Source organism: Meles meles, chromosome 19, assembly GCF_922984935.1.
Source record: "Meles meles chromosome 19, mMelMel3.1 paternal haplotype, whole genome shotgun sequence".
In the NCBI taxonomy this organism is placed as follows: domain Eukaryota; kingdom Metazoa; phylum Chordata; class Mammalia; order Carnivora; family Mustelidae; genus Meles; species Meles meles.
This window is the reverse complement of record NC_060084.1, coordinates 44,771,052-44,793,666: the sequence shown is the minus strand read 5'-3', so window position 1 is coordinate 44,793,666 and position 22,615 is coordinate 44,771,052. Positions and strand designations below refer to the sequence as shown.

At 55.8% G+C, this 22,615-nt stretch overlaps 2 protein-coding genes across 4 annotated transcripts; one reads left to right on the top strand and one right to left on the bottom strand.

Annotated features, from left to right (window-relative positions):
* Nucleotides 1-186: 186 nt before the first annotated feature.
* Nucleotides 187-14,947, bottom strand: KCNK6 (potassium two pore domain channel subfamily K member 6). 2 transcript variants are annotated; one of them, XM_045989225.1, is made up of 4 exons: nt 14,876-14,947; nt 11,441-12,188; nt 4,004-4,399; nt 187-3,881 (listed from the first exon to the last, which is right to left on the bottom strand). In XM_045989225.1, exons 2-4 carry the CDS (start codon nt 11,760-11,762, stop codon nt 3,658-3,660), a joined length of 942 nt encoding a protein of 313 aa, XP_045845181.1. In that variant the 5' UTR covers nt 11,763-12,188; nt 14,876-14,947; the 3' UTR covers nt 187-3,657. The 2 variants fall into 2 exon arrangements, with proteins under 2 accessions (XP_045845181.1, XP_045845180.1); XM_045989224.1 differs by lacking the exon at nt 14,876-14,947 and having other exon boundaries at nt 11,441-12,438.
* On the top strand, nt 14,894-22,539 carry YIF1B (Yip1 interacting factor homolog B, membrane trafficking protein). 2 transcript variants are annotated; one of them, XM_045989226.1, is made up of 8 exons: nt 14,894-15,091; nt 19,013-19,251; nt 19,336-19,440; nt 19,636-19,714; nt 19,849-19,906; nt 21,002-21,157; nt 21,252-21,345; nt 22,175-22,539. In XM_045989226.1, exons 1-8 carry the CDS (start codon nt 15,040-15,042, stop codon nt 22,328-22,330), a joined length of 939 nt encoding a protein of 312 aa, XP_045845182.1. In that variant the 5' UTR covers nt 14,894-15,039; the 3' UTR covers nt 22,331-22,539. The 2 variants fall into 2 exon arrangements, with proteins under 2 accessions (XP_045845182.1, XP_045845183.1); XM_045989227.1 differs by having other exon boundaries at nt 14,895-15,082.
* Nucleotides 22,540-22,615: the final 76 nt, after the last annotated feature.

The following is a 22,615-nucleotide window of genomic DNA, read 5'->3' as shown; positions in this document are numbered from 1 at the left end:
GGGATCATGCCCCACGTTGTGCTCCCTGCTCAGCGGGGAGTCTGCCTTTCCCTCTCCCTCTGACCCTCCCCCTTGCTCATGCTCTTGGGCTCTCACTCAACTGAATAAAAAAAAAAACAAAACTTTTTAAAAAGTTATATATATATTAAAAAAAAAAGGAAAAAAAGCCAGGTGCAGCAAAGAGGATAATAATCATTAGTCAACAATTTATTGAGTACCAGACATTGGTCTAAGAGTTTTACAGATATTAAGTTGCTAAGTTCTCAAATAAGTCCATGAGGTAGGTGCTGTTATCAACGTGTTTTACAGATTAGGAGACTCAGGCACAGGGAGGTGAAATCACTTGCCCAAAGCCACAGAGCTTGGGAATGAGAGAGTTCAGACTTATACCCAGGGACTTTGCCTCTACAGTCTGTGGTTTTAACCACCTTTCCTTCACTCCTTCACTCGAGCAGAGTGAAGGAAAAACTAATGACACACATAGGCACATACATATTGCTGATATTTACCCGAAAAACCTGCAAAATCAGTGAACACAGCCTGAGTGCTAGAGAAAGACTGACTTTCCACTGCACACTCTTTTGTACCTTTCGAGTTTTTAGCCTGAAATTTACCCCCCCCCAACCAATGTCTTGAATTAAACTGGACCTGATTTCTTTTTCTAGAGGAATCTGGAAGGAGAAGCAGTGAGGAGTCCCTTTGGGTCATTTTCAGCCTTGAACTTCAGCCCTTGTTTGTTTCCACCCTGCCAGCCAGACATCCCCTATGTAATTCCCAACTTGCACAACTGTATATGATGACTCTGACTGCTTATTTAATCAATATCTGCCCATTCTCCCCCTTCTGCCTTTCTAACAGAAGTCCATTCACCAGCCTCCAGACCAAAATCTCAGGCTCAGCTTCAATTCCAGGTGGCAGGGGGAATCCTGAGGAATCCAAGTTAATTGTGGTGGCTCCATCACAATGGCCAAGGATTAGTTCAGGATGGGCATGTAAGCCAATTTTGGCCAATGAGAGGAGGAAGTCTCTGCAGGGAGGCTTTGGGGGAAAGGTTTCCTTGCTTCCAAAAAGACAATATGGCAAGCGATGCCCCTCTCTTCTTGCACTGAAAATGATCACTTCTGGTTGTGATGTCTGGACCTGTGGCAGTCACTCTAGGGCCATGAGGAGAGCCCATGTGGAGCCAAGCCCTCAGTTGAAGGTGGCAGAAAAAAGAGATTGGTGACCTCAGGCCACAAGATCCTCCTGGAGCTATGGGTTGTATGGTTGCCCAGAGCTCTCCCCAACTCTGGTGATGGGCAATATACAATCATCTCATTATTTTAGCCAGTGCCAGTCAGGATCTTGTTACTTGGAGACCAAATCTTTCCTTAGTTTTTTATAATGTTTCAAGTTTTTGTTTAAATTTTTATTTAAATTCTAGTCAGTTAACATCTAGTGTAATATTAGTTTCAGGAGTAGAGTTTAGTGATTCATCATTTCTATATAACACCCAGTGCTCATCATAAGTGTTTCCTTACTGATATACAGAAATGCTCTAAAGCTGACTTCTCAAGGCTGGTGTTCTCTCTTCCCCCAACCCAGGGCTGCCACACCTGCCCTCCTGGCCTTGCTTCCCCCATCTGTCTCTGGCCTCAACCACACCCTGAGACCTTCTGATACCTTCCTCTGGGTACCCCTCTAGCCCCTCACACCCACCATGTTCCAAACAAGCCTCAGTATCTCCCTTCAAATGTGTTTTTTCCTCCCAGGCCCCATCTCAGGGGCAGCCAACCATCCTTGTGCCTTTCCCCAGCCTTGTCTTGCCCTAGACTGAAAGGCCTACACAGGGCCTGCCCACTTGGCCTCCTGGGCATGACCCCTCCACGGCCCCTCTTCCCTTCCCTCAGTCCTGCCCATGCCATCGTCCAGTGCTCTGTTCCTGCGCCAAACTCCCCTGTGCGCCCAGTTCAGTCTCCCCCTCTGGTCCACCTCCGCACAGCAGCTAAATCCCAAACCCGACAACAGTCCTCTCCTGCTCAAAAACTTTCCATGGCTCTCTAGTGCCTTCAAGAAAGAGGCCAGGTTCCCAAACTGGTCATTTGAGGACACTTGAGATCCACCATGTCCACCGCTCCTCCCTCCTTTCCCCCCTCCCCCCATATTCCGGCGACAGTAAACCACTTGCCTGAAGCTGACATTGACAGGCTTTCCTACCTCCAGATGCACACAGTTCCCACTACCTGGAGCGCCTCCCATGCCCTTTCTTCCTGAATGTTATCAAGGTCTGGCTCAAATGCCCTATCCCTTCCATAATTTCCACCAGCCTTGGCAGAGGGAATGGTTCAGTAGACGGGCCCATGGCAGCAAGTGCTCCAATGTACCAGCTGGGAAGGAGGCAAATCTGGGGGCAGTACGCAGAAAACCTGTCACCTCCTAGTTCTGTGTCTGAGACCTTGTGCCTCAGTTTCCTCATCTGCCGAAAAGGGTGAGGATGTTACCTTCCTCGTATGTAGAGTACCCGGAGCAGGGCCTGGCCAAAGAAAGCACAGAATACCGGGGCTGGCTCTGTGACATCATCTTGGAAGTAATTACTGTTATTGTGGCCATTTTACAGATGACATAACTCAGAATCACAGAGGTGAAGGGACTGCCCGAGGACAGAGGCAGGACGCAGCCAAGCTGGGATCTGAGCCCAATCAGGCTGGCTCCAGAGGCCAGTGTACCTTATACAGTTAGCCTCGGGAGGTGCGGACAGCTGTTACAGTGGGGTCCCGGCTTGGAGCAGGGCTGTCTGCGTCGTCCGGATCCAGGCTGGGTCCTGTCTCAGCTTCCAGCCTGAGGGTTCTGTCCCACAGGCCTATACCCGGGCTCCTCCACACAGATCTCACTCCCTAGCGTCACTTGAGAAAAACAAGTCGGGTCCACCTTCTTCCCCTGCATCCTTATCCCTTCTTCCAGGAAGCCCTCCCTGACCTGGGCTAGACTGGGCCCAGTCCCTGTGCTTCCTCCCCTTCAACCCCGCCCCCTCCACCTGTGCTTTCTAGAACACACCGCTGACCTCTCTGCCTCCTCCTTGAAGTCCTGCCAGCCTGGGTGGCTGCTGTGTGGGGACAGATCTATCTTCCTCACTGGACTGGGAACCCCGGAGAGCCGGGCACAGGGCCACCTCAACGCTCCTGGGTCCCTCATGCTGCCCAGCCTGGGGTCTACATAGAGGGAGTTCTAGATGAATGAATATATTCTTTCCATTTGACAGATGAGGCGATCAAAGCCCAGACAGGGGCAGCCACTTGCCCAAAGTACAGTGATCCATCGGGTGCCAGAAATGAGGTCTGAGCCTAGAAACTGCTAGAACGGGCCAGTGAAGAGTGGCTGAGGGAGAGGCAGATAGAGTCAGTGACAGAATGAGACACAAAGAGAGTGGCAGGGAAAGCCAGAGAGCCCAGAGTTAGGGGAGTAAGGAAAGGGGCAGGGAGGGGGCTCCCGAAACAGGGCTATGGCGGTGCCCCGTGGAGCCTGGGACAGGTACAACAAAGGACGGAGAGCTGGTGGCAATGCCTCGCGAACCCTGCGAACACAGGCCTGTGCTCAAGGACGGTCCAGTAGAGCTGCTCCAGTTACAGGGGCCCCTCAGCCACGGGCCAGGTCCCGCCAGCCTCAGGGCGCCTGCCCCGGCTACCTGGGGATGGAGGCGTAGTCAGGGTGGGCGTCTGCAGCAAGGTGCTGGTGTGGTTCTGGGTGGGGGTCTACAATGCCCACATGATCCTCCTCAGACTCGCTGAAGCCGGCAGGACATGGACTGGGCAGCAGGATGAGATCCGTCAGGCCGTGAAGGTCCGACACGTGACGGAAACTCTGCAGCAGAAGCATCATGATGACCAGGCCCAGGAAGAGGTAGACTGCGGAGAGGGTGGAGGGGTGATGGGCAGGCTCAGACCCCCCCCACCCTGGAGACCCTCCAGGGCAAGGCTGTGCCCCCCCCACCCCGACCCACCCCGCCCCGGCCAGCTGATCCGCTCACCTGTGACCAGCACCTTGTAGAGGGCCCGGTAGGGCTGGCCGGGGGCTTCTCCGGGCACATAGTCACCCAGGCCGATGGTGGACAGGGAGATGAAGCAGAAGTAGAAGGCATCCAGGAAGCTCCAGGCCTCCTCCAGGTGGGCAAAGACGGCAGCTGGCACCAGGAAGCAGACGGTCACGGCGACGCCCAGCAGCACCACCAGGTGCCAGCGGGCTGCCTGCCGGAGGCCCCAGCCCCAGCGCGTGGTCAGCCAGGAGATGGGTGCGTGGGTCAGCAGCAGCGACAGGCGCTGGGCGGAGGACGTCAGCAGCAGCATGGTGGCCGGCACACCCAGGAGCGCGAAAGCAATGGAAAAGGCCTTGCCCGCATCGGTCAGCGGCGTTGTGTACCCGTAGCCTGGGGGAGCAAGGGGAAATCCTGCCGTCGGCCTGGCGCGTCTATGGGGGGGGGGGGTCTGTGGCCACCCTAAATGACACTTCATTTCACCCCAAAACCTGCCCCTCCCACAGCCTCTCATCTCCAGCGATGGCACCGCCGTCCCTCCACTGCTCAGGCCGTGAGCCTTGTCATCCTTGACTCTCATGCCCACTTTCCACCTGCCAGGGAATCCTGCTATCTTGAACTCCATGCGATCCTAAACCTGGTCACTTCACCCCACCCCAGCCCCACGGCCCAACATGGGCCTATCTAAGGCAGCAGCCTCCTCCCTCCCTGGTCTCCCTTCTCCCTCACTCCCACCCTTGCCCCGAGTCTGTCCGCCATCAATCGCCCCATTCCCACCCCCCACCTCACACATAGGGTCCAGAGGGACCCTATGAACTCCTGAGTAGGGTCATGATCCTCCCACACTTAAAGCCCCTCTGTGGCTCCATTCCATTCAAGTGAAAGGACAAAGCCCTCATCATGACCCCCAAGGCCCCCATGGCACACTCCCACCTCAGGGCCTTTGCACAGTGCACGACCATTCTTTCCCCCATGGGAAGCTCTCCCCCCAGGGCTGGTACCCTCCTTTCCTCCCTTTAGGTCTTTGCCCAAATGTCAGTTTTTCAGTAGGGACTTTCCTTACTCCCTTATTAAATTGTTACACCCTCTGACCAAAGTCTGTTTTCTTTTCTTGGTTTGTTTTCATAGCGCTTCAACCTTCTGGTAAACCATGTGGTTTACTTATTTGGTTGGCATCCCTCTCGTGACTAGTGCAGCTGCAGGACAGGAGAGGCTCCTGTCTGTTTGGTTCACTCACTGCCAAAGCCCCGGCATCTGACCCAGAGTGGGCCCTCGATCTATAGTCAAAATAATGAATGAAGGGTGCAGGCTCTATGCTTAGCTCAGAACCTCCATGTCCCTTTCTCTAAAATGGGTGTGACGAGTCCCACTGGGCTCCCGGAGTGCTGCGGGAACGCAGGGAAGGTCGGTGTGGCTGTGGGCGCTGCAAACAGAAAGAGGGTAAAAGGGAGTTCGGGTATGGGGGACACTGGCCCACTTCGGCCATGTGTAATTTAAAATCTCTCTTTTTTTTTTTCCACAAATAAATAAAATCAAAGGGTCAGAGATACGACTGGGGGCGGTAAGGGCCCTGGTTTATGTTGACAGTAAAATGTTGTGCCAAGGGACTCCTGATTGGCTCAGTCAGTTAAACGGCTGCCTTCAGCTCAGGTCATGACCCCAGGGTCCTGGGATCGAGCCCCACATCAGGTTCCTTGGTGAGCGGAGAGCTTGCTTCTCTCTCTGCCTGCAGCTCCCCCTGCTTGTGTATGCGCTCTCTCTCTCTCTCTCTTTCTCAATCTCTCTCTCTGATAAATAAATAAAACAAAATCTTTAAAAAAAAAGTGTGATGCCAAAATGACCATGGGTTCACCCTGTGATCAATAAGAAAATGTGGAACCCGCACACACAAGCGGGCATTCACCTGTCCTTTCTCAAAAGAACCGGAAGCCAGACCTAAAGAGAGATCACAACAGCCAAAACACGAAGCCACCAAGGGTCCACCAACAGATGATTGGTAAACAAAAAGTGGGATATACATATAATGGGATATTATTTAGCCAGAAAAAGCAAATTCTGAGGCATGCTACAGCAGGATGAACCCTGAGGGCATTACGCTCAGTGAACCGAGCTAGTCACAAAAAGACAAACACAGTATGTTTGCACTGATCTGAGGTACTTCGAGTAGTTCATAGAAATAGAAACAGAAAGTAGAAAGTAGAATGGTGGTTATCAGGGGCTGCAGAGAGCAGAGAATGGGGAGATACTGTTTGATGGGTATAGTTTCAGGTCTCTCTTTCTTTCTTTCTTATTTATTTATTTTATTGTTATTATTATTATTATTTTTTTTTTTAGATTTCATGTGTTTATTTGACAGAGAGAGATCACAAGTAAGCAGAGAGGCGGGCGGGGAGGGGGAGGCAGGCTCCCCACCAAGCAGAGAGCCCAATGCGGGGCTCAATCCCAGGACCCCGAGATCATGACCCGAGCTGAAAGCAGAGGCTTTAACCCACTGAGCCACCCAGGCGCCCCTCTTTCTCTCTTTTTTAAAGAGAGGGCACCCGTGACCTAGGCCAGGAGGGCCCAGAGGGAGAGAGAGAATCCCAAGCAGACTCTACACGCAGGGCAGAGCCGGACATGGGGCTCGATCTCATGATCCTGACATCAGACCTGAGCCAAACCCAGAGTCTGATGCTTAATCAATGGAATCACCCAGATACCCCAGTGTTCTCTTTTTTAGGAAGGTCTGTGCCCAATGTGGAGCCTGAACTCTCAAGCCCGAGAAAAAGAGTAGCACGCTTCACCAAATGAGCTGGCCAGGCTCCCCTATAGTTTCAGTTGTGGAAGATGAAAAGAATTCTGGAGATGGACGGAGGTGATGGTTGTGTAACAGTCTGGATGTGCTTACTACTGCTGAACTGTACACACAAAAATGGTTAAGACGGTAAATTTTATGTGTTTGCTGGACAAAAATGTCTAGAAGTCACTTGCTTCTCTCAAGTATAACTCACTGATCAGAAATTATTCTGGAAGTCATGCCTAGCTGCAAGGGAGGAGGGGATGTCTTTATTCTGGGTGTCCAGCAAAACTCAGAGGATTCTTTTTACCCCAGTTTTTAAAAGCTGTCATAAAATACACAGAACCCCCAGCTGACCAGGGAGCCAGAAGCTGACTTGACACTGGGTTCAGTCCTAGGACCCTGAGATCATGATCTGAGCTAAAGGCAGACGCCCAGCTGACTGAGCCACCCATGCACCCTCCAAACTCCAGTCCAGTGTCAAGCCTGCTACTGGCTCCCTGCTCAGTGGGAGTCTGCTTCTCTCTCTCTCTCTCTCTGACCCTCCTCATCTGCTTGTCTTTTCTCTCTTTCTCAAATAAATGCAATCTTAAAAAAAAAAAAAAAAAAAAGGCAGCAACACTTTCTGTCCCCCTGTCCTGTCCCTGTGCTTTAATAAAAATCACCTTTTTGCAAAAAAAAAAAAAAAAAAAAAAGGAGGAGGATGCCTATCCCCTTTCCTTCTTCCTCCTGCTGGCTGGAACACAAACATGACGGTTGGACTTGAGCAGCCATATTGGACCATGAGGTGACCTTGTGAATGGAAATTGCACAGAGGACCACAAGGGTTTCTGACCATGCAGCACCATTCTGGTCTTGGACGGATAACCCTGAATGTGAGCACAAAATAACTTTCATCTATATAAGCAACTGTTCTGTGAGGTTTATCACTTATGGCTCCAACCCTCATTAATCACAAGGATTTGGATGGAGAAACTCCGGCAGCCCAGCTGAAATGACAGGTTTGCAAATGACACGAAAACCTTATAAACAGAAAAACCATAGAGTTCACATAGAACAGAAGCTGTGAGCCTTCACCGACCACCTCTAATGGCTGAGTGCCAATCAGGGCTTTGCCACATATTCCCTGCCTGACCTTGGTCACGTGCCCTCTCCTCTCTGAGCCCCAGTTGGCCCCCAGTACTACCAAATGGGCTCAGGAACAGCCCCATCTTCAAGGACAAGTGCAGTAACCCTCCCTGGTTGGGACAGGGCGCAGCACCGAGCAAGGGCATGGGAAGAGTTAGCGTGACTGTAATTCTCACTTCCCCTCTCCCGGTTCCCAGTTCCGGGGGGGCTGACCCCTCCACCAAGGCCTCAACTACAGACACCGGCCCGGCTGCGGCTGCCTCAGCGGAGTCCAGGCCTAGGTCTTCCTCAGAAGACGCGGGCCTATGATATAACCAGGACGCTCTGTGAATCATGTCTGGTTTTCTGCTTCTCTCGATACATTCAGGGCTCCAGGTTCACCGACAATAATGACAACCCAGGCTCAGTAAACCTGTTATTACCAGCACTTCCCGAGGACAAGGACTCCCTTCTTGACCAAATGGTCAGTCGGGTTCCTCCTCTGCGCTCTCATCTTGACTTGGCCGAGTTTTGGCAGCGATCCTAAGCCACTTTAGGAAGAATCCCTCCTCCCCTCCGTGTCACCGCTCAGTCATTTTTCCAACCACCGAACCCCTGAGGCCACCCTCGGCTCTAAATCTCCAGCTGCCTTTACTATGTTTGGAGTTGAGGTCAGTCTCTCTCCCCTGCGGCAAAAACCTACCATTTTGAACAAATGTCAAAATAATCTTTCCTTCCACACTACACACATGTATCACCCTTCTCTGTGTAAGCTGAGGAAGCCCCACGTGGTGTGTTGGTTAAAAGCACGGGACTCTGAGCCCTTGTGGCGTCAGTTCAATTCTCCACATTGTACGTCCCTACCTGTGCGGTCTTGGGCAAACTGTCCAATCTCTCTGGGCTTCAGTGTATTTCGATGAGAAAACAGGGCCACAGGACGCCTGGGTGGCTCAGTTGGTTAAGCAGCTGCCTTCGGCTCGGGTCATGATCCCAGCATCCCGGGATCGAGTCCCATATCGGGCTCCTTGCTCAGCAGGGAGCCTGCTTCTCCCTCTGCCTCTGCCTGCCTCTCTGCCTACTTGTGATCTCTCTGTCTCTCTCTCTCTGACAAATAAATAAATAAAATCTTTTAAAAAAAAAAGAAAGAAAGAAAGAAAACAGGGCCACGAGTGGTACCTGCCTCTCAAGTCTGTGTGCTGACCAAGATAAAGGCTGTCCGGGCTAAGTCCTCTATAGGTCTCATGATTACTGTGATGTGGGGACTGTTACAATCTCCATTTCAGAAATGAGTGACAACCCCCGAGGCCCAGAGGAGCAACAGCTGCACAGAAAGGCAAACCCAGGCTGTGCCTGCCTTGAGTTTGGCTTCTGCACCTGTCCTGGCTAGGAAGACTTCTCAGAAGCCAGGATCTGGGAGGAGGCTGAGGGAGACGCTGAAGGGACCCCGTGGAGCCTAGGAGCAGGTCGGGCAGGCCCGGCCAGCTGGGTAGAACAGAGTCTGGGAGAAGCACCCAGCCCTGCTGCCTGTGGTCTTGGTTTGCTGGTCCACACCACAGAGCTCCAAGCCGGTGGCCACTTGCTACTTCTGGGAGGTGGAGGAGTTAAGAGTCTGGGCCTGTCCCAGCTTCCTCCCCCAGTCCAAATCCCCAGCAGAGGTGAAGAGGAAGTTTGGGGGCTGGGGAAGGGCAGTGGGCGGAGCAGCAGAACCTGATGACAAAGGAATTTCCCAGGTGTGGGCGCTGAAGCAGGAAAGGACTTTTAGAATAGGGCTGGGGGGAGGGGGTCAGTTCCACTTGGTGGAGAGGGGCGTTCAGAGAAGGGAGGTCAGTAACCTGAAATCAGAGGCCAGCTTCCTGGTTCAGAATGGATCCTGGCTCAGGGCTGGGGTCCTGAGTCCCAAGGAAGGAGGGGACAGGCACTGCTGGTGGCATCTTGCCAATCATGAAACAGGACTGAGAGGGGAATCCTCAGGCAAGGGGGCTTCTGAGCCTATGGAAGCTTGAGGGGATGTGATGGGAGCAGACAACGCTAAAGGGATAATGGGAGGGGGCGGGTGTCCCAGGTCCTGGCTGGGAGTCTGAAGGGTGGAAAGAAGTCACGAGTGGGCACCGAGAAGGATTCCAGGGTGCTGAGGGCCTGGAGTGTCCTTGACAGAGGGGACAGTTTCCGGTCCAATGCCAAGGGGAGCAGTGTTGGGGTGGAGATGAAGGTCCCACTGGAGAAGACTAGAGGGATGTCAGGTCCCCAGCAGATTCCCCTTCTTAGGAAGTCCAGGGTGGGCAGGGGGTCCCGGGACAAGGGTAGTGGGTGCAGAGAACAGAGTCTCTCAGCTGGCATTCTGGGGGGTGGGGGGTGTGAAGCGGGATTCTGCTCTCGATGACAGTGTGTGTGGAAGGCGCCGGGGTCCCTCCTGATAGAAAGTCCAGGTGGTTCCGGGGCTCTTACTGAAGTGTTCCAGGGTCCAGAGAGTGGCGAGAGTCTCATCTAGGGGTTCTTGGGTTCAAAGAGGCTCCCATGGAGATGTCCCTAGTTTGGAAAGTGCTAGAAGTTTTGCTGGAGTTGGTTTTGGGACTGCAGAGGTGGATGTCCTGGCTGAGGGGCTTCTGGTGGGAAAGTCAGAGGTCTTTTCTGGAGGGTGTTCTAGCTGCCTCCATGGCAGGTCCCTCTCACACATCGCCCTTGGGAGCTACCGACCTGGAAGTCCCAGAGCCCAAAGCCCCATTCAGAGGGAATGGGATGGTCCTATTGGGAAGAAACCCCTGCCTTGAAGGCTCCCAATACAGGGGAGATGTCAAGATGGAGGGGTCCAGTATCTATAGTCAGGGGTACCTGCTGGAGAATATGAGGCTGAGGGGTGGTCCTTGGTCTGGAGGAGGGCAGGGTGCCCTTGCTGGAGAGTGGTCTAGGTCCAGGGGGGTGGACGTCACCCATCAGGGCCCAGGTCCCTGTTGAGGGATCTGCACTGGCAGTGTGGTCTTTAGCGACGGTGACCTGAGAGGATGTAGACATTCACCGTCCTCACTGGGGCACCAGAGCCAGGAGGAGGCTCCGGTAGGACTTTTCAAGGAGCATCCCCGAGGGACATATATGGAGATTCAGGAGACATGTGGACAGAATGGCGGTCTGAGTCCAGAGACAAGGACACAGGTCCCTGGTGTCTGAGGTCCAGGTCCAGAGGGGGTGAGGGTCCCCGAAGCAGGGTCCCAGGTTTTCGCTGGAGGTCTCTGAACGTAATCCTAGGCCCAGAGGGGACTGGACAAGCACGGGTCTCCAAGGGGGTTCAGGAAGAGGAATGGGGTCCCAAATGCTCCCTGGAAGGTACTCTGAGGGCAGCCCTAGTCCCAAAGGGAACTGTGTTGGGGAATTCCTGCTGGGAGGAAGGGCTTCGATGGGAGTTCACCAAAGGGGGGGTTCTCACCGGTGTGCACCCTAGGTCCTCGTTGGGGGTTTTCCTGGGGGATCCTAGTCCCAGAGCGGACCGGGAGCATCCGCCGGGATAAGAGTACTTCGCGATGACGCCCGGGTCCCCAGGTGGGGCGGCGCTCACGTACCCACGGTGGTGACCAGCGTGCTGGCGAAGAAGAGCGCCGAGGCAAAGTCCCAGGCGGGGTCCGAGGCGTTGGCGGGCCCCGAAGCGTTGGCGAGCGCAGCGCGCCCCAGCCGTCCGGCCGCCAGCACCCGCTCCACGAAGGCGTCCAGGGCCGGGGCGGCCACGCACGGGCTGCGTCGCAGCAGCTCCTCGCGCAGCGTCTCCAGCTCGGCCCGAAGGCGAGCTTCGTGGGGCCGCTCCAGCCGCGCCACCAGCAGCGCGCCCAGCACCAGGTAGACCGCGTACGCGGCCAGGGCGCCCGCCAGGACTGCGCCCCGCCGCATGGCGCCCGCCGCGACCTGCTCTCCACCGCCCCCGCCGCCCCGCTGACGTGGCCCCCGCCTCCCGGAGCCCAGCTTCAGTTCCGGCAGGGCTCGAGGCGCGCCGGCCGGCACCCGGGAGAGGAAGAGGGAAGAGGGGAGGGGTGTGTGAGGGGAAGGCCCCGCCTCCGGTAAACTGAGGCACGCCCCAGAGCCAGGTGTTGACTGCCGGGAGGGCGGAGCCCAGCGCTCTCGGACCCGGGTCACCAACAGGATGGACAGGGTGGAGGGGTTCCTCCATTCCTTCCATTCCTTACCTCTCGTCCTCCCAGTAGTCTGGGCTCCCTAAGTTAGAGAAAATCTCCACTCTTTTCCTCTGGCAGACCGGGAAGTCGCTCCCCAACTCCCCGGGGCCATCACGAAGATTGTGCACTGCATCGGGGCGCGTGGCTGGAGACAAGGGGACAGGCTGAAATTCGGTCCTTGCTCCATTCGCCCAGTCCCGCGTTCTGGAGTGGGACTGCACCCGCCCGGAGGGGACACTGTATAATTCACAAGGAGGGAGGCGCCTGTGGGGCTCAGGGGGTTGGGCGCGCAGGACTCTTGGTTTGCCCTCAGGTAGTGATTCATGGGTTGTGGGATCCTGCTGGGTGGGGTTGGACCCGGCTCAGCCCGCAATCTTCTTGAACAGTCTCTCCCTCTGCACTTCCCCCTACTCACAGGCGCGCAATCCCTCTCTCTTTCTAAAATAAACAAATCTTAAAAAAAATTTTCAGAGGGGGCGCTTGGGTGGCTCAGTGGGTTAAAGCCTCTGCCTTCAGCTCAGGTCATGATCTCAGGGTCCTGGGATCGAGCCCTGCATCCAGCTCTCTGCTCAGCAGGGAGCCTGCTTCCCCCTCTCTCTCTCCCTGCCTCTTTGCCTACTTGTGATCTCTGTCGGTCAAATAAATAAATAAAATCTAAAAAAAAAAAAAAGCCTCTGCCTTCAACTCAGGTCATGATCCCAGAGTCCTGGGACGGAGCCCTACATCAGGCTCTCTGTTTTACCCACAGCCTGCTTCCTCCTCTCTCTCTGCCTGCCTCTCTGCCTACTTGTGATCTCTGTCTGTCAAATAAATAAATAAAATCTTAAAAAAAAAATCAGAGACTCTTAGCTGTACAGAACAAGTTGAAGGTTGCTGGAGGGGAGGTAAGTGAAGGGATAGGGAACTGGGTGATGGGCCTAAAGGAGGGCGCCTGATGGAATGAGCACTGGGCATCACTAATTCTACCCCAAAATTAATAATACACTATATGTTAACTAACTTGAATTTAAATAAAATAATAATGAGAATAATTCACAAGGGACACCACAAGGCAGGTGTCCCCTATCCCTCATGGACAGAGTGGGTGTCCTTAGCTCAAATCTCTGCTCAGCACCTACTTTGTGTCTGGCCCTTTGGTGGGGATACAGCAGTGACCCAGACAGCTCTAGACGTAGCCCACAGTGGCAGGGGGTGGGTGGGGTCCCAGCACTTCAAGTTCTAGACCTTGGCCTAGGGGGCCCAGGGGGCAGAGGGGTGGGTACTCCCAGAGTGGCAGCCAAGAAGGTCAGGGGTGTGATGAGGGAACCACAGAGTGACTGGAGCTGGGACGGGGGACACCAAAAAGACTGGGGATGGATCCCCCAGGAACCCAGAGGAGATAACTGATCCAGCTAAGATGGGGTGAAGAGAGCTTCCTAAGGAAAGGGATATCTGAACTGAGGCATTAAGGGAGAACAGGAGTGAGCCGGGGTCCCTCTTCCTAGCAGAACCACAGTACACCCCTCTATTTAGGGGGATGGGAGTTCTTCCCTGGTCCCTGTTTTTCTCCACATACACCTCCAGCTGTAACTCAGGACTCTCCCTAAGGGCCATTGGAGGGCAGCCAGGAATCCCAACCACATAAGAATGGCAAAGGGGCAGGGCTTGGGGCCTGGCTTGGACACACCCCAGCTGGTTCTATCTATGAAGCTGTGACAGTTTTAGGGGCAGAGCCCAACTTGAGGCTGACAACCCACAGGAAGAGACACTTGATAATAAAAACAGAGAAACGGCAGCTGCCAGTGATCACGGGCTTACACTATGTCAGGCCCTGTGAACACAGTGGCCTCGTAGTGAATCCTCGACCTCTCCTATATCATTCCCATTAAACAGATGAGAACATTTAGGCTGAAAAAGGGTCCAGTCGCACAACTGGTAAGGGGTAAATACGAGGCCAGCTGGAAGCCAAACGCTTCCTTTATTAATACTGTGAATATCACAAAATATTCACGGAAGAACTTAAGACAGGGAGAGCTGCCAATGGAAAATGGTGGGGGGAGGGCTGGATGCTAAGCCAGGGATCCAGAGGAGGAATGGGGGTACCTCAATCATGAAAAAAGGACCGCGACTGAGCCAGGACTCATAACTGAGAGGCCAGACCAGTCCTCGAGGTCCCTAGAAAAGACAACATCTCAGAGGAGGAAAGGGAAAGCCACAGTGACAGAGTCACTTGCTGACATCCTTCCGGAGTGCTATCACTGCCCAGAAGTAGCTTCTACCGTTACTTTTGCCGGAGATAGGCGGAGGGGACTGAGGGACAGAGAAGGGGGAGAGAAAGGGGGACACTGACGGACAGAGAGAGACTAAGGCGCCTTCCTTTTCAGGGTTGCTCGCTTGCGGGTGTGCCTGTGCGTGCTCTGTGTGGCTGGAGGTTGTGCTGCGGTTTCGGCAAACCCGGCAAAGCCAGGTCGCGACGCAAGAGCATTTTTATGACACCTGGTTCATCCTACCTAATTTATCGGGTGCCCTTTTCTCACTCTAAATACTCACCTTAATACCTAAGGTCTGCCGAAATTGTATAAGCGTTAAAGTCCGCACAACTCCATTTAGCCCCCTCGAGAACACAAATGGATCTCCCCTCCTCCGCTCCACACCCTTCCCTGACTCCCCAGTGCTCTCAGCGACCCAGATCGATCGTCTGTCTCCATTTCCCATCTGTCTCATCCCTCGATGCCTACACTTCCCATCATGCAAGATAGAGCCAACTCCTAGGATTGTCCTCGGCCCCGCCCTGCCACTCCACTGGTGCTGACTCTTGCCTTCCGCCACCGGCCTCCAGTCCCCGCCTCTTACCCGCTGCCAACTCGTAAAGGCCTCCGCGAGGGGCGTGGCTTCTGCGCTATCGTGACACCCATTGGCTGCCGCGTCGTCGGTGGGCCGTGGCTACGGGAGCCGGGCGGGCACATTTCGAACCGTGGCTGGGGCGGCGGCGGCTGCGGCGGCTGCGACGGTGAAGGATGCACCCGGCAGGCTTGGCGGCGGCGGGGACGCCCCGGCAGCGTAAGTGGCGTACGTGGCCAGTCGAGGAGATCGGGGCGGTGGGGGTGGGGTGGCTGGCGGGGGCGTGGCGGGGCCGCCACGGCAGTTGGCGAGGTCGCTGCAGGTCGGAGGTCACGGGGTCAGGGAGCTAGAGCACTGCGCTGGGATGCCAGGACCGGGTAGGGGGCGCGTTGGGGTCGAGCCTTCTTTTCTTTAGGCAATTCCTTTGGAAGAAAACAACTTTGGGCAGGATATTGTGTGCTGTGCAGGAAAACGGGACTTTCATTCATTTGCAGTCAGCGATCAGCCTTCTCCCCAGCCACCGGTGGCCTCGGGCTGTCGCCCACGCTCCTCAAGACAGCGTTCAGAGCCCTTCGTGAGCTGAGAGGACCCTCTTTACCTCTCATTTAAGATTTGAACCTGTATATCTTGTATTCCACTTCTTTTTCCGTCTCTGTTAATTTGTACCTCTCTTGAAGTTCTTCATTTCGGCGAGTGTGCGTGCATCTCATTTCTTCATTGAGCATATCCTGCCTCAGCTCCCCTTGGGCCAGGCAGGACCTGTGCTGGAATCTGGGTACCTGGTAGTAACCAGCCTAGCACTAGTCCTTTGGAACTTCCAACTCCGAGTTCAGCGGTGAGACAGATGCTAAACTCGGAACAAGCAAGTCAGTGGGAAAATCTGGGGAGTGATTTTTCCCTGTAAAGGGAAAAATCCAGGATGCAATGGAGGTTCAGAGGCCTGATGTCCTCATTCCTCCCTTCAGCCATCAATAGGGTGCATGGTGGACCACATGGTGGGTGATGATGGGGCCACAGCCCTGGTTCCTGTCCTCAGGGAGCTACCAGTACAGAGCCTCCGTGCTATGTCGCAGGTGTTAATCAATCATGGGAAGATATTCCACAGTGCTGGCACTGCATGTTCCAAGGCCTGTGTGGGCCAGGAGCTGGGCAGAGTCTGGGCCCAAGAGGCCAGTGTGTGACTGGGTGCAGTGAGGCCCAAGTGGTAGCAAATGAAGGTGGCTGGCCAGGCTGGGGTCATGCCAGGCCTTGTAGGCCTGTAGATTTTATTCCCAGCACAGTGGGGACTGATCTTAGGTAGGGGACAGGAAATGTTCTCTTGCACATTTAAGAAGATCACTGTGGCTGCTGGCTGGAGAGAAGGTTGGCAGAGCAAGAATGGGCAGGGGGATTTAGGAGGAGGACATTTAAGTCACATTCAAGACCACGGAGTCTGCAAGGGGAGGGTAAACATTGAGACATAGACATAGTGGATGAGAACTGGCGATTAGTTGGTTGGGTGCCGGAGAGAAGGGGAATCAGAGGCTTGGACACTGTGGGGAGGGCACTGTCGGGAGCTGGAAGGACCTGGGTGTGGGGCCAGGAGAGAAGTGGTGGCTGGAGACAGGGCCCAACGCCCAAGGTGCACAGCGGCTGGGAAAGCTGCGGGCGGGTGAGAAGCAGAGCCAGAAGTGTGCGAAACTGGGCCACACGTTTCAGGAAGCTAAAAAAAAAAAAAAAGTGCTTGGTGGAGAGGGACCAAGCTGGAGACCCTCAGCTCTGTAAAGGCAGGACTTTTGGTCTTTTTTTTTTTTTTTAATTTTTTTTTAAATTTTATTTATTTATTTGACAGAGAGAGATCACAAGTAGATAGAGAGGCAGGCAGAGACAGAGAGAGAGGGAAGCAGGCTCCCTGCTGAGCAGAGAGCCCGATGCGGGACTCGATCCCAGGACCCTGAGATCATGACCTGAGCCGAAGGCAGCGGCTTAACCCACTGAGCCACCCAGGTGCCCCGACTTTTGGGTTTTGTTTGTTTTTTTTTTTTTGTTTTTTTTTTTTTAGATTTTATTTATTTATTTGACAGAGAGAGAGAGATCACAAGTAGGCAGAGAGGCAGGCAGAGAGAGAGGAGGAAGCAGGCTCCCCGCGGAGCAGAGAGCCCGATGCGGGGCCCGATCCCAGGACCCCGAGATCATGACCTGAGCCGAAGGCAGCGGCTTAATCCACTGAGCCACCCAGGCGCCCCTGGTCTTTTTGATCATTGCTCTGTCCACCATGCCTGCAGCAGAGCCTAACACACAGGGGTGCTCAAGAGATGTTTGTGGGGCTCAGGAAAGAGGAGGAGGTGGGTGCAGTGTCTCAGAAGCCAAAAGAGCAGAGAGCACGGTGGTGTCACATGCTGCTCCAGCCGGGTGACAGTGGCTAATGGCCTCGGGCTGGCAGTGTCAAGGGGTGTTTAGGAGGTCAGTGGGGGGCAGAACCCCAAATACTGAGAGCTGAAGGGGGGCAACAGGGAGGAAGGAAGGGCTTGCACTAAAGGGGCAGGGGGAAATGCGGGTGAGCCTTGGGGCTAAGTGGGCTGGGATCAGTGCTGCTGGCTTTGGGATTGGGTGCCCTTGGATCTGTCTTCAGGCGACAGATATCTGAGAGGAAGAGTCGAGGGCCTTGTAATTGACATTAGGGGACAGGGGTCGACGGGCCAGGGGCTGAGGAGTTTGTGAGCATCACTGGGTCTTGGGCCACGAACTGTTCCACGGAAGAGGGAGCTGAGATGCAGACAGAGTCAGCGCATAGATTATCGAGTTCCTCTCCCCCATCCGACTGTAACCGTCGCACCTGCTCCCTGGGTCCACGGTGGCGCTTGGGACACAGGAGGAGCTCACTCAGTAACTGCTGGGTTGGCGTTGCTTCCGGGGTGGGAGCAGGGACCCTGGCGCCAGAGCGCTGGGTTCAAATTCATCCTCTCCACATTGCCTTTCTCTTTTCTCGTCCTTACCCTACCCTGACTAAGCACACCTCCAGCAAGTCCTGACCTTCCGACCCCTCTCCACCACTGCCCCCACCCCTCCATCCCTTCCCCCCCCACTCCCCCACTGGAGCAGCTCCCTCCCTCCCCCGCCCCCCCAGTCTGTTACCCATAAGAAGCCAGAGGGACCTTTTAAAAACTTGAAGCCTGGCTCTGTTCCATTCTGGCCCAGTGACTTTGGGCAAGGGCCCGAACCTCTCTGTGGCTTTTCCTGTCTGTAAAGCAGGGGCCGGGGGGGGGGGGGGGAGTGGGGGTGGACAATAGCACTAACGCAGATGAATGAGTTAGTCCTCGTAGCGCGGAGAACACAGCACAGGATGTGGCAAGTGCTCACTTGGGGTTTAATTACCTTTAACATCGAGCAGGCCCGCCTGGGCTAGAGTCCTGTCCCGTCACTCGCTCAGCCTGGCGCTGCGCACAGGTCATTTACCCCCTGTCCTGGCCTGTCACCACCTCTGTAAAGTGGGGTGGGCCCTCATTTCTCAGCATTTCATCAGCCCTCTACTCCAGCCCAGTGTTAGGGACTGGGGATCCAGGCATGAACAAGACCAAGCTCCCCACCTTGGGGGACTCCCATTTAAGTGGGGAGACAGTGAACAAAATAAAGCAAGTGGCCAATGTATGAGCTAGTGTGTTCTGGGTATAGTAAGTGCACCAGGGAAGGGGGATGGGGAGTGCTGACAAGGACCATGTGGTCGGAGACAGGATGGTAGGGAAGGCACTGCAGAGCCAAGACCTCAAGGAGGGGAGGGAGCCACGGGGCAGCAGGGGGGTGGTGCGGGGGGGAAGCGTTCCGGCGGAGGAACAGCCCTCGCAAAGGCCCTGAGGTGGAGCATGCCTGGTGTCTTCGCTGGACACTGAAGCCCATGTGGCTAGAGCCAACAAGGAGAGGAGCGCAAAGGGAGACACTGACCAAGACCCTGTTTGTAAAAAGCTTAGGACAGGATCCTGTGGACAGCAGGCCCAGCACAAAGTAGCTCTGGACATCATCGTCACTGGTGATTTGGATGGATTGAGGACAGGCAGACAGAGCCCGCCCCGCAGCTGCCTCGATGCCCATCTGACCTGCAAACCAGTGCTTCATGGCAGCTGGCTGAGAGCACCTACAGCCTGAATGACGCCCCCCCACCCTCTTCCCCTGCAGCGTCCAAGCGGAGGATCCCGGTGTCCCAGCCCGGCATGGCCGACCCCCACCAGCTCTTCGATGATACGAGTTCGTCCCAGAGCCAGGGCTTCAGGGCCCAGAGAGCACCCGGTGGCCTGGGCTACCCTGCAGCCTCCGCCTCGCCCCAGGCTGCCTTCCTGGCGGATCCTGTGTCCAACATGGCCATGGCCTATGGGAGCAGCCTGGCCGCCCAGGGCAAGGAGCTGGTGGATAAGAACGTGAGTGCCCTGGGCTGCCCTGGGTGGGAGGAAGGTGGGGGCCGTGAGGCCAGGGCTTCAGGCTTGGGTTCTGCCTCCCCCTAGATCGACCGCTTCATCCCTGTCACCAAGCTCAAGTACTACTTTGCCGTGGACACCATGTATGTGGGCAAAAAGCTGGGCCTGCTCGTCTTTCCCTACCTGCACCAGGTCAGCACTGTGCCACGGAGGGCAACGCCATCCGAGGAGGGGGATGGTCTGGGGCTGGTGGGGCGTAGGGGTAGAGGGTGAGTCAGAGGCCAGGCAGGTATTGGGGGGATAGGTTTGCCCTGAGAGGGGGCCTGGAAGCAGGATGGGAGGAGCCCACTCTGTGGGTCCCACCTGCTCCCCTCACTCTCCCCACAGGACTGGGAAGTGCAGTACCAGCAAGACACACCTGTGGCCCCCCGCTTTGATGTCAATGCTCCTGACCTCTACATTCCAGGTCTCCCCCTCCCCATCACCGCCCCGCACCCTTCTCCCTCTGGGTGGGCACGTCTAGGGCAAAGGTCTAGGTGCCTAGTGGCCCGGGATGGTCCATCTTCCTCTGACCAGTGTCTGTGTGTCTGCCTCCCACAGCTATGGCTTTCATCACTTATGTCTTGGTGGCTGGCCTGGCGCTGGGGACCCAGGATAGGTAAGGGAGGCCTGGGGTAGGCAGAGTGGGGTGAGGTTTGGGGGGCTGAGGGGCAGTCAGGAAGGTCTCTTGGATCTCCCTGTCTTGGAACAGCACCACCACGCACCCATCTGGTCCAGGACAGAGCCCTTGGGGTCACGGTCAGTGTCACCCTTGCCTCCTCCCTTGCTTTCCACCCACGTGCAGCCCATTACCACACCTGTGGCGGGTGAATCCATCCTTCTTAGCCTCCACCACCAGATCCAGCTCCTCCTCACTGCCTCCTAACCAGCTGCTTTGCCCACATGCCCTGTGTACCCTGACTCCAACAGCAGCCAGGAAGATCTGGTCTGAGACCTGGGTCTGGGCCCGTCTACCCTGCTCAGAAGCTGCCCAGAGCTCTCCCATCTCCAGATCTAGCCCTGGCTCCTTAGTCTCACCCACTGCACTGCCTCCCTGCAGCCTCTCTCTGTCCCTCCTGACTCTGCTTCACCATTCTAGTTCTCATTCCATCCTCTGGAGGGCCTGGTGCTGTCCGTCCTCACCCCAGGGCCTTTGCACATCCAGTTCCCTTTGCTCTAGAGTGTGTTCCTCCCTTGCATTACCTGCTGAGCACCTGCTCACCTGCGATGTCTCCACTCTGGTGTCAGTTACTCAGGGAAGTCTTCTCACCCCCAACTGGGTGAAGCCCCCACATCTCGCTCATAGGCTCCAGTTCATTTCTTTTGTGACATTGAAAACAACTGTCATTAGAATCAGTTAATTGTTGTACTTGGGATATGGCAGAGGCCATGGTCCTTCCCCGCCAGTCAACTCCTTATTCCTTCAGGCCTCAGCTCAGGGGTCCTCTCCTCTGGGGATGCCCTCTCTGACACCTTCTCCTGAGTGGGTCAGGCACCTCCCGTGCCCTGTGCTTCCCTCATCCCAGCCCTGACCTCTCGGGGCTGTCACTGAGGACAGGTCCACCTTCCCTGGCATGAGATTTCCAGGAAGATAGAGTCCAGATCCCTCTTGGTCACTGTTCAATCTCTAGCCCCACCCAACACAGGCTGTCCCCAGCTGGATGCTCTGGGAGGGTGTGAGCCGGCCATCAGGGTGACAGCCTGGTGCCTGCAGGTTCTCCCCAGACCTCCTCGGGCTGCAGGCAAGCTCTGCGTTGGCCTGGCTGACCCTGGAGGTGCTGGCCATCCTGCTCAGTCTCTACCTGGTCACTGTCAACACTGATCTCACCACTATCGATCTGGTGGCCTTCTTGGGCTACAAATATGTTGGGTGAGTAACCCCTTCCCCACTTCCCACCCCACCCCCCACCACCACCCCAGCCCGGAGGCCTTGCCCTCAGACCAGCCTTCCCCTCTCTCCCCAGGATGATTGGCGGGGTCCTTATGGGCCTGCTCTTTGGGAAGATTGGCTACTACCTGGTGCTGGGCTGGTGCTGTGTGTCTATCTTTGTGTTCATGGTGAGCCGGGTGGGGCTGGGGAGGAGGAGGGTTGAGGGTCTCCTGGGGCATCCAAGCAGAGAATGTTAGGCAAGGAGTTGAGGTGAGAGCCCTGTTGCTGAACTGAGGAGGCTTCACGTGCCTCTCTCAGCCTGGGGGTCAGCAGGGCTTCCTGGAAGAGGGGTGTCTAAGCTGGGGCGGGAAAGCAGAGCAGGAGCCGGCAAGGCTGTCAGGCTGGGCTCTCACCCTCACTCCACCCTCATGGTGGGCTCTCCTGCCAGAGTCTGTTAGGTTGAAAAGAGGTTTGGTACCCTTGGAAATAGCTTCTCTGGATCCCCAGCAAATTCCTTCCTCTCTTTAAACATGTTTCCCGTTTTGCAGAAAGGGGGGTGATGATGAAGGCACCCCAGGGCCCTGGGAGGAGGCAGCGTGAGCATGTGTGAGGAGCAGAGGGCAAAACTAGTTGGCCAAATCTCACCCTCAGAGAAACTTTGACTTAGAGGTCATTACTTAAAGGTTAAAAACAAAAACAAAAACAAAAAACCTTCCTGGCTTGTGTTGAAAACTGTCATCCGGCCAACATAAGCCGGGTGGCAGCAGCCACGGCTGAGCCTGCCGCCCTCCTCGGGCAGGGTATGAAGTTCCGCGTCTCACTCAGCTCCGAACCCTCACATTTGCTCCCCAGCCTTGGGGAGAAGCAAGTCCTCACCATCCCTTAGAGGAGATGTGGGGAAAAAAACCGAGACTCGAACCCAGCCGACCCGGTGGAGGGAGAGAGGCAGGGCTTGGAAGTACCTGCCGGCGCCTCCGCCCGGCCCGGGACTCAAGGGTGAACCCCCTCCTGCCCCAGATCCGGACGTTGCGGCTGAAGATCCTGGCGGAGGCGGCGGCCGAGGGCGTCCCGGTACGTGGGGCCAGGAACCAACTGCGCATGTATCTGACCATGGCCGTGGCGGCGGCGCAGCCCCTGCTCATGTACTGGCTCACCTTCCACCTGGTACGGTGAGGGCGGTCCGGCCCACGCCCCCAGCTGCTGCTGCTCCTCCCGGCCGCGCGCCGCTGCCGCTCGCCCGCCCGCCCACAGGGGCTCCGGCGTCGTCCCCACCCCGAGACCCCGCCCCCCCGACCCCCGTCGCCGAGGTGCCGAGATCTCCAGCTGCACCCGCCGCTCCGTAGAGCGGCCGCTGTTCCGGAAACAATAAACGGTGATGGGCACAGAGTACGCACCGGTCTTTGGCGCGGCTGCCCGGTAGGGGGCAAGCCCGGCCCCGAGAAGGGGGATGGGCGGGGC

What these genes read in the sequence shown, in the direction of transcription:
- KCNK6 (XM_045989225.1), bottom strand. Translation starts at nt 11,762, where the DNA reads ATGCGGCGGGGCGCAGTCCTGGCGGGCGCCCTGGCCGCGTACGCGGTC. An exon ending in CACGCTGGTCACCACCGTGG is followed by an intron (nt 4,400 to 11,440) that starts GTACGTGAGCGC and finishes TTGCTCCCCCAG; the next exon opens with GCTACGGGTACACAACGCCG. An exon ending in CTACAAGGTGCTGGTCACAG is followed by an intron (nt 3,882 to 4,003) that starts GTGAGCGGATCA and finishes CCCTCTCCGCAG; the next exon opens with TCTACCTCTTCCTGGGCCTG.
- YIF1B (XM_045989226.1), top strand. Translation starts at nt 15,040, where the DNA reads ATGCACCCGGCAGGCTTGGCGGCGGCGGGGACGCCCCGGCAGCGTAAG. An exon ending in AGGAGCTGGTGGATAAGAAC is followed by an intron (nt 19,252 to 19,335) that starts GTGAGTGCCCTG and finishes GCCTCCCCCTAG; the next exon opens with ATCGACCGCTTCATCCCTGT. An exon ending in TGTCTATCTTTGTGTTCATG is followed by an intron (nt 21,346 to 22,174) that starts GTGAGCCGGGTG and finishes CTCCTGCCCCAG; the next exon opens with ATCCGGACGTTGCGGCTGAA.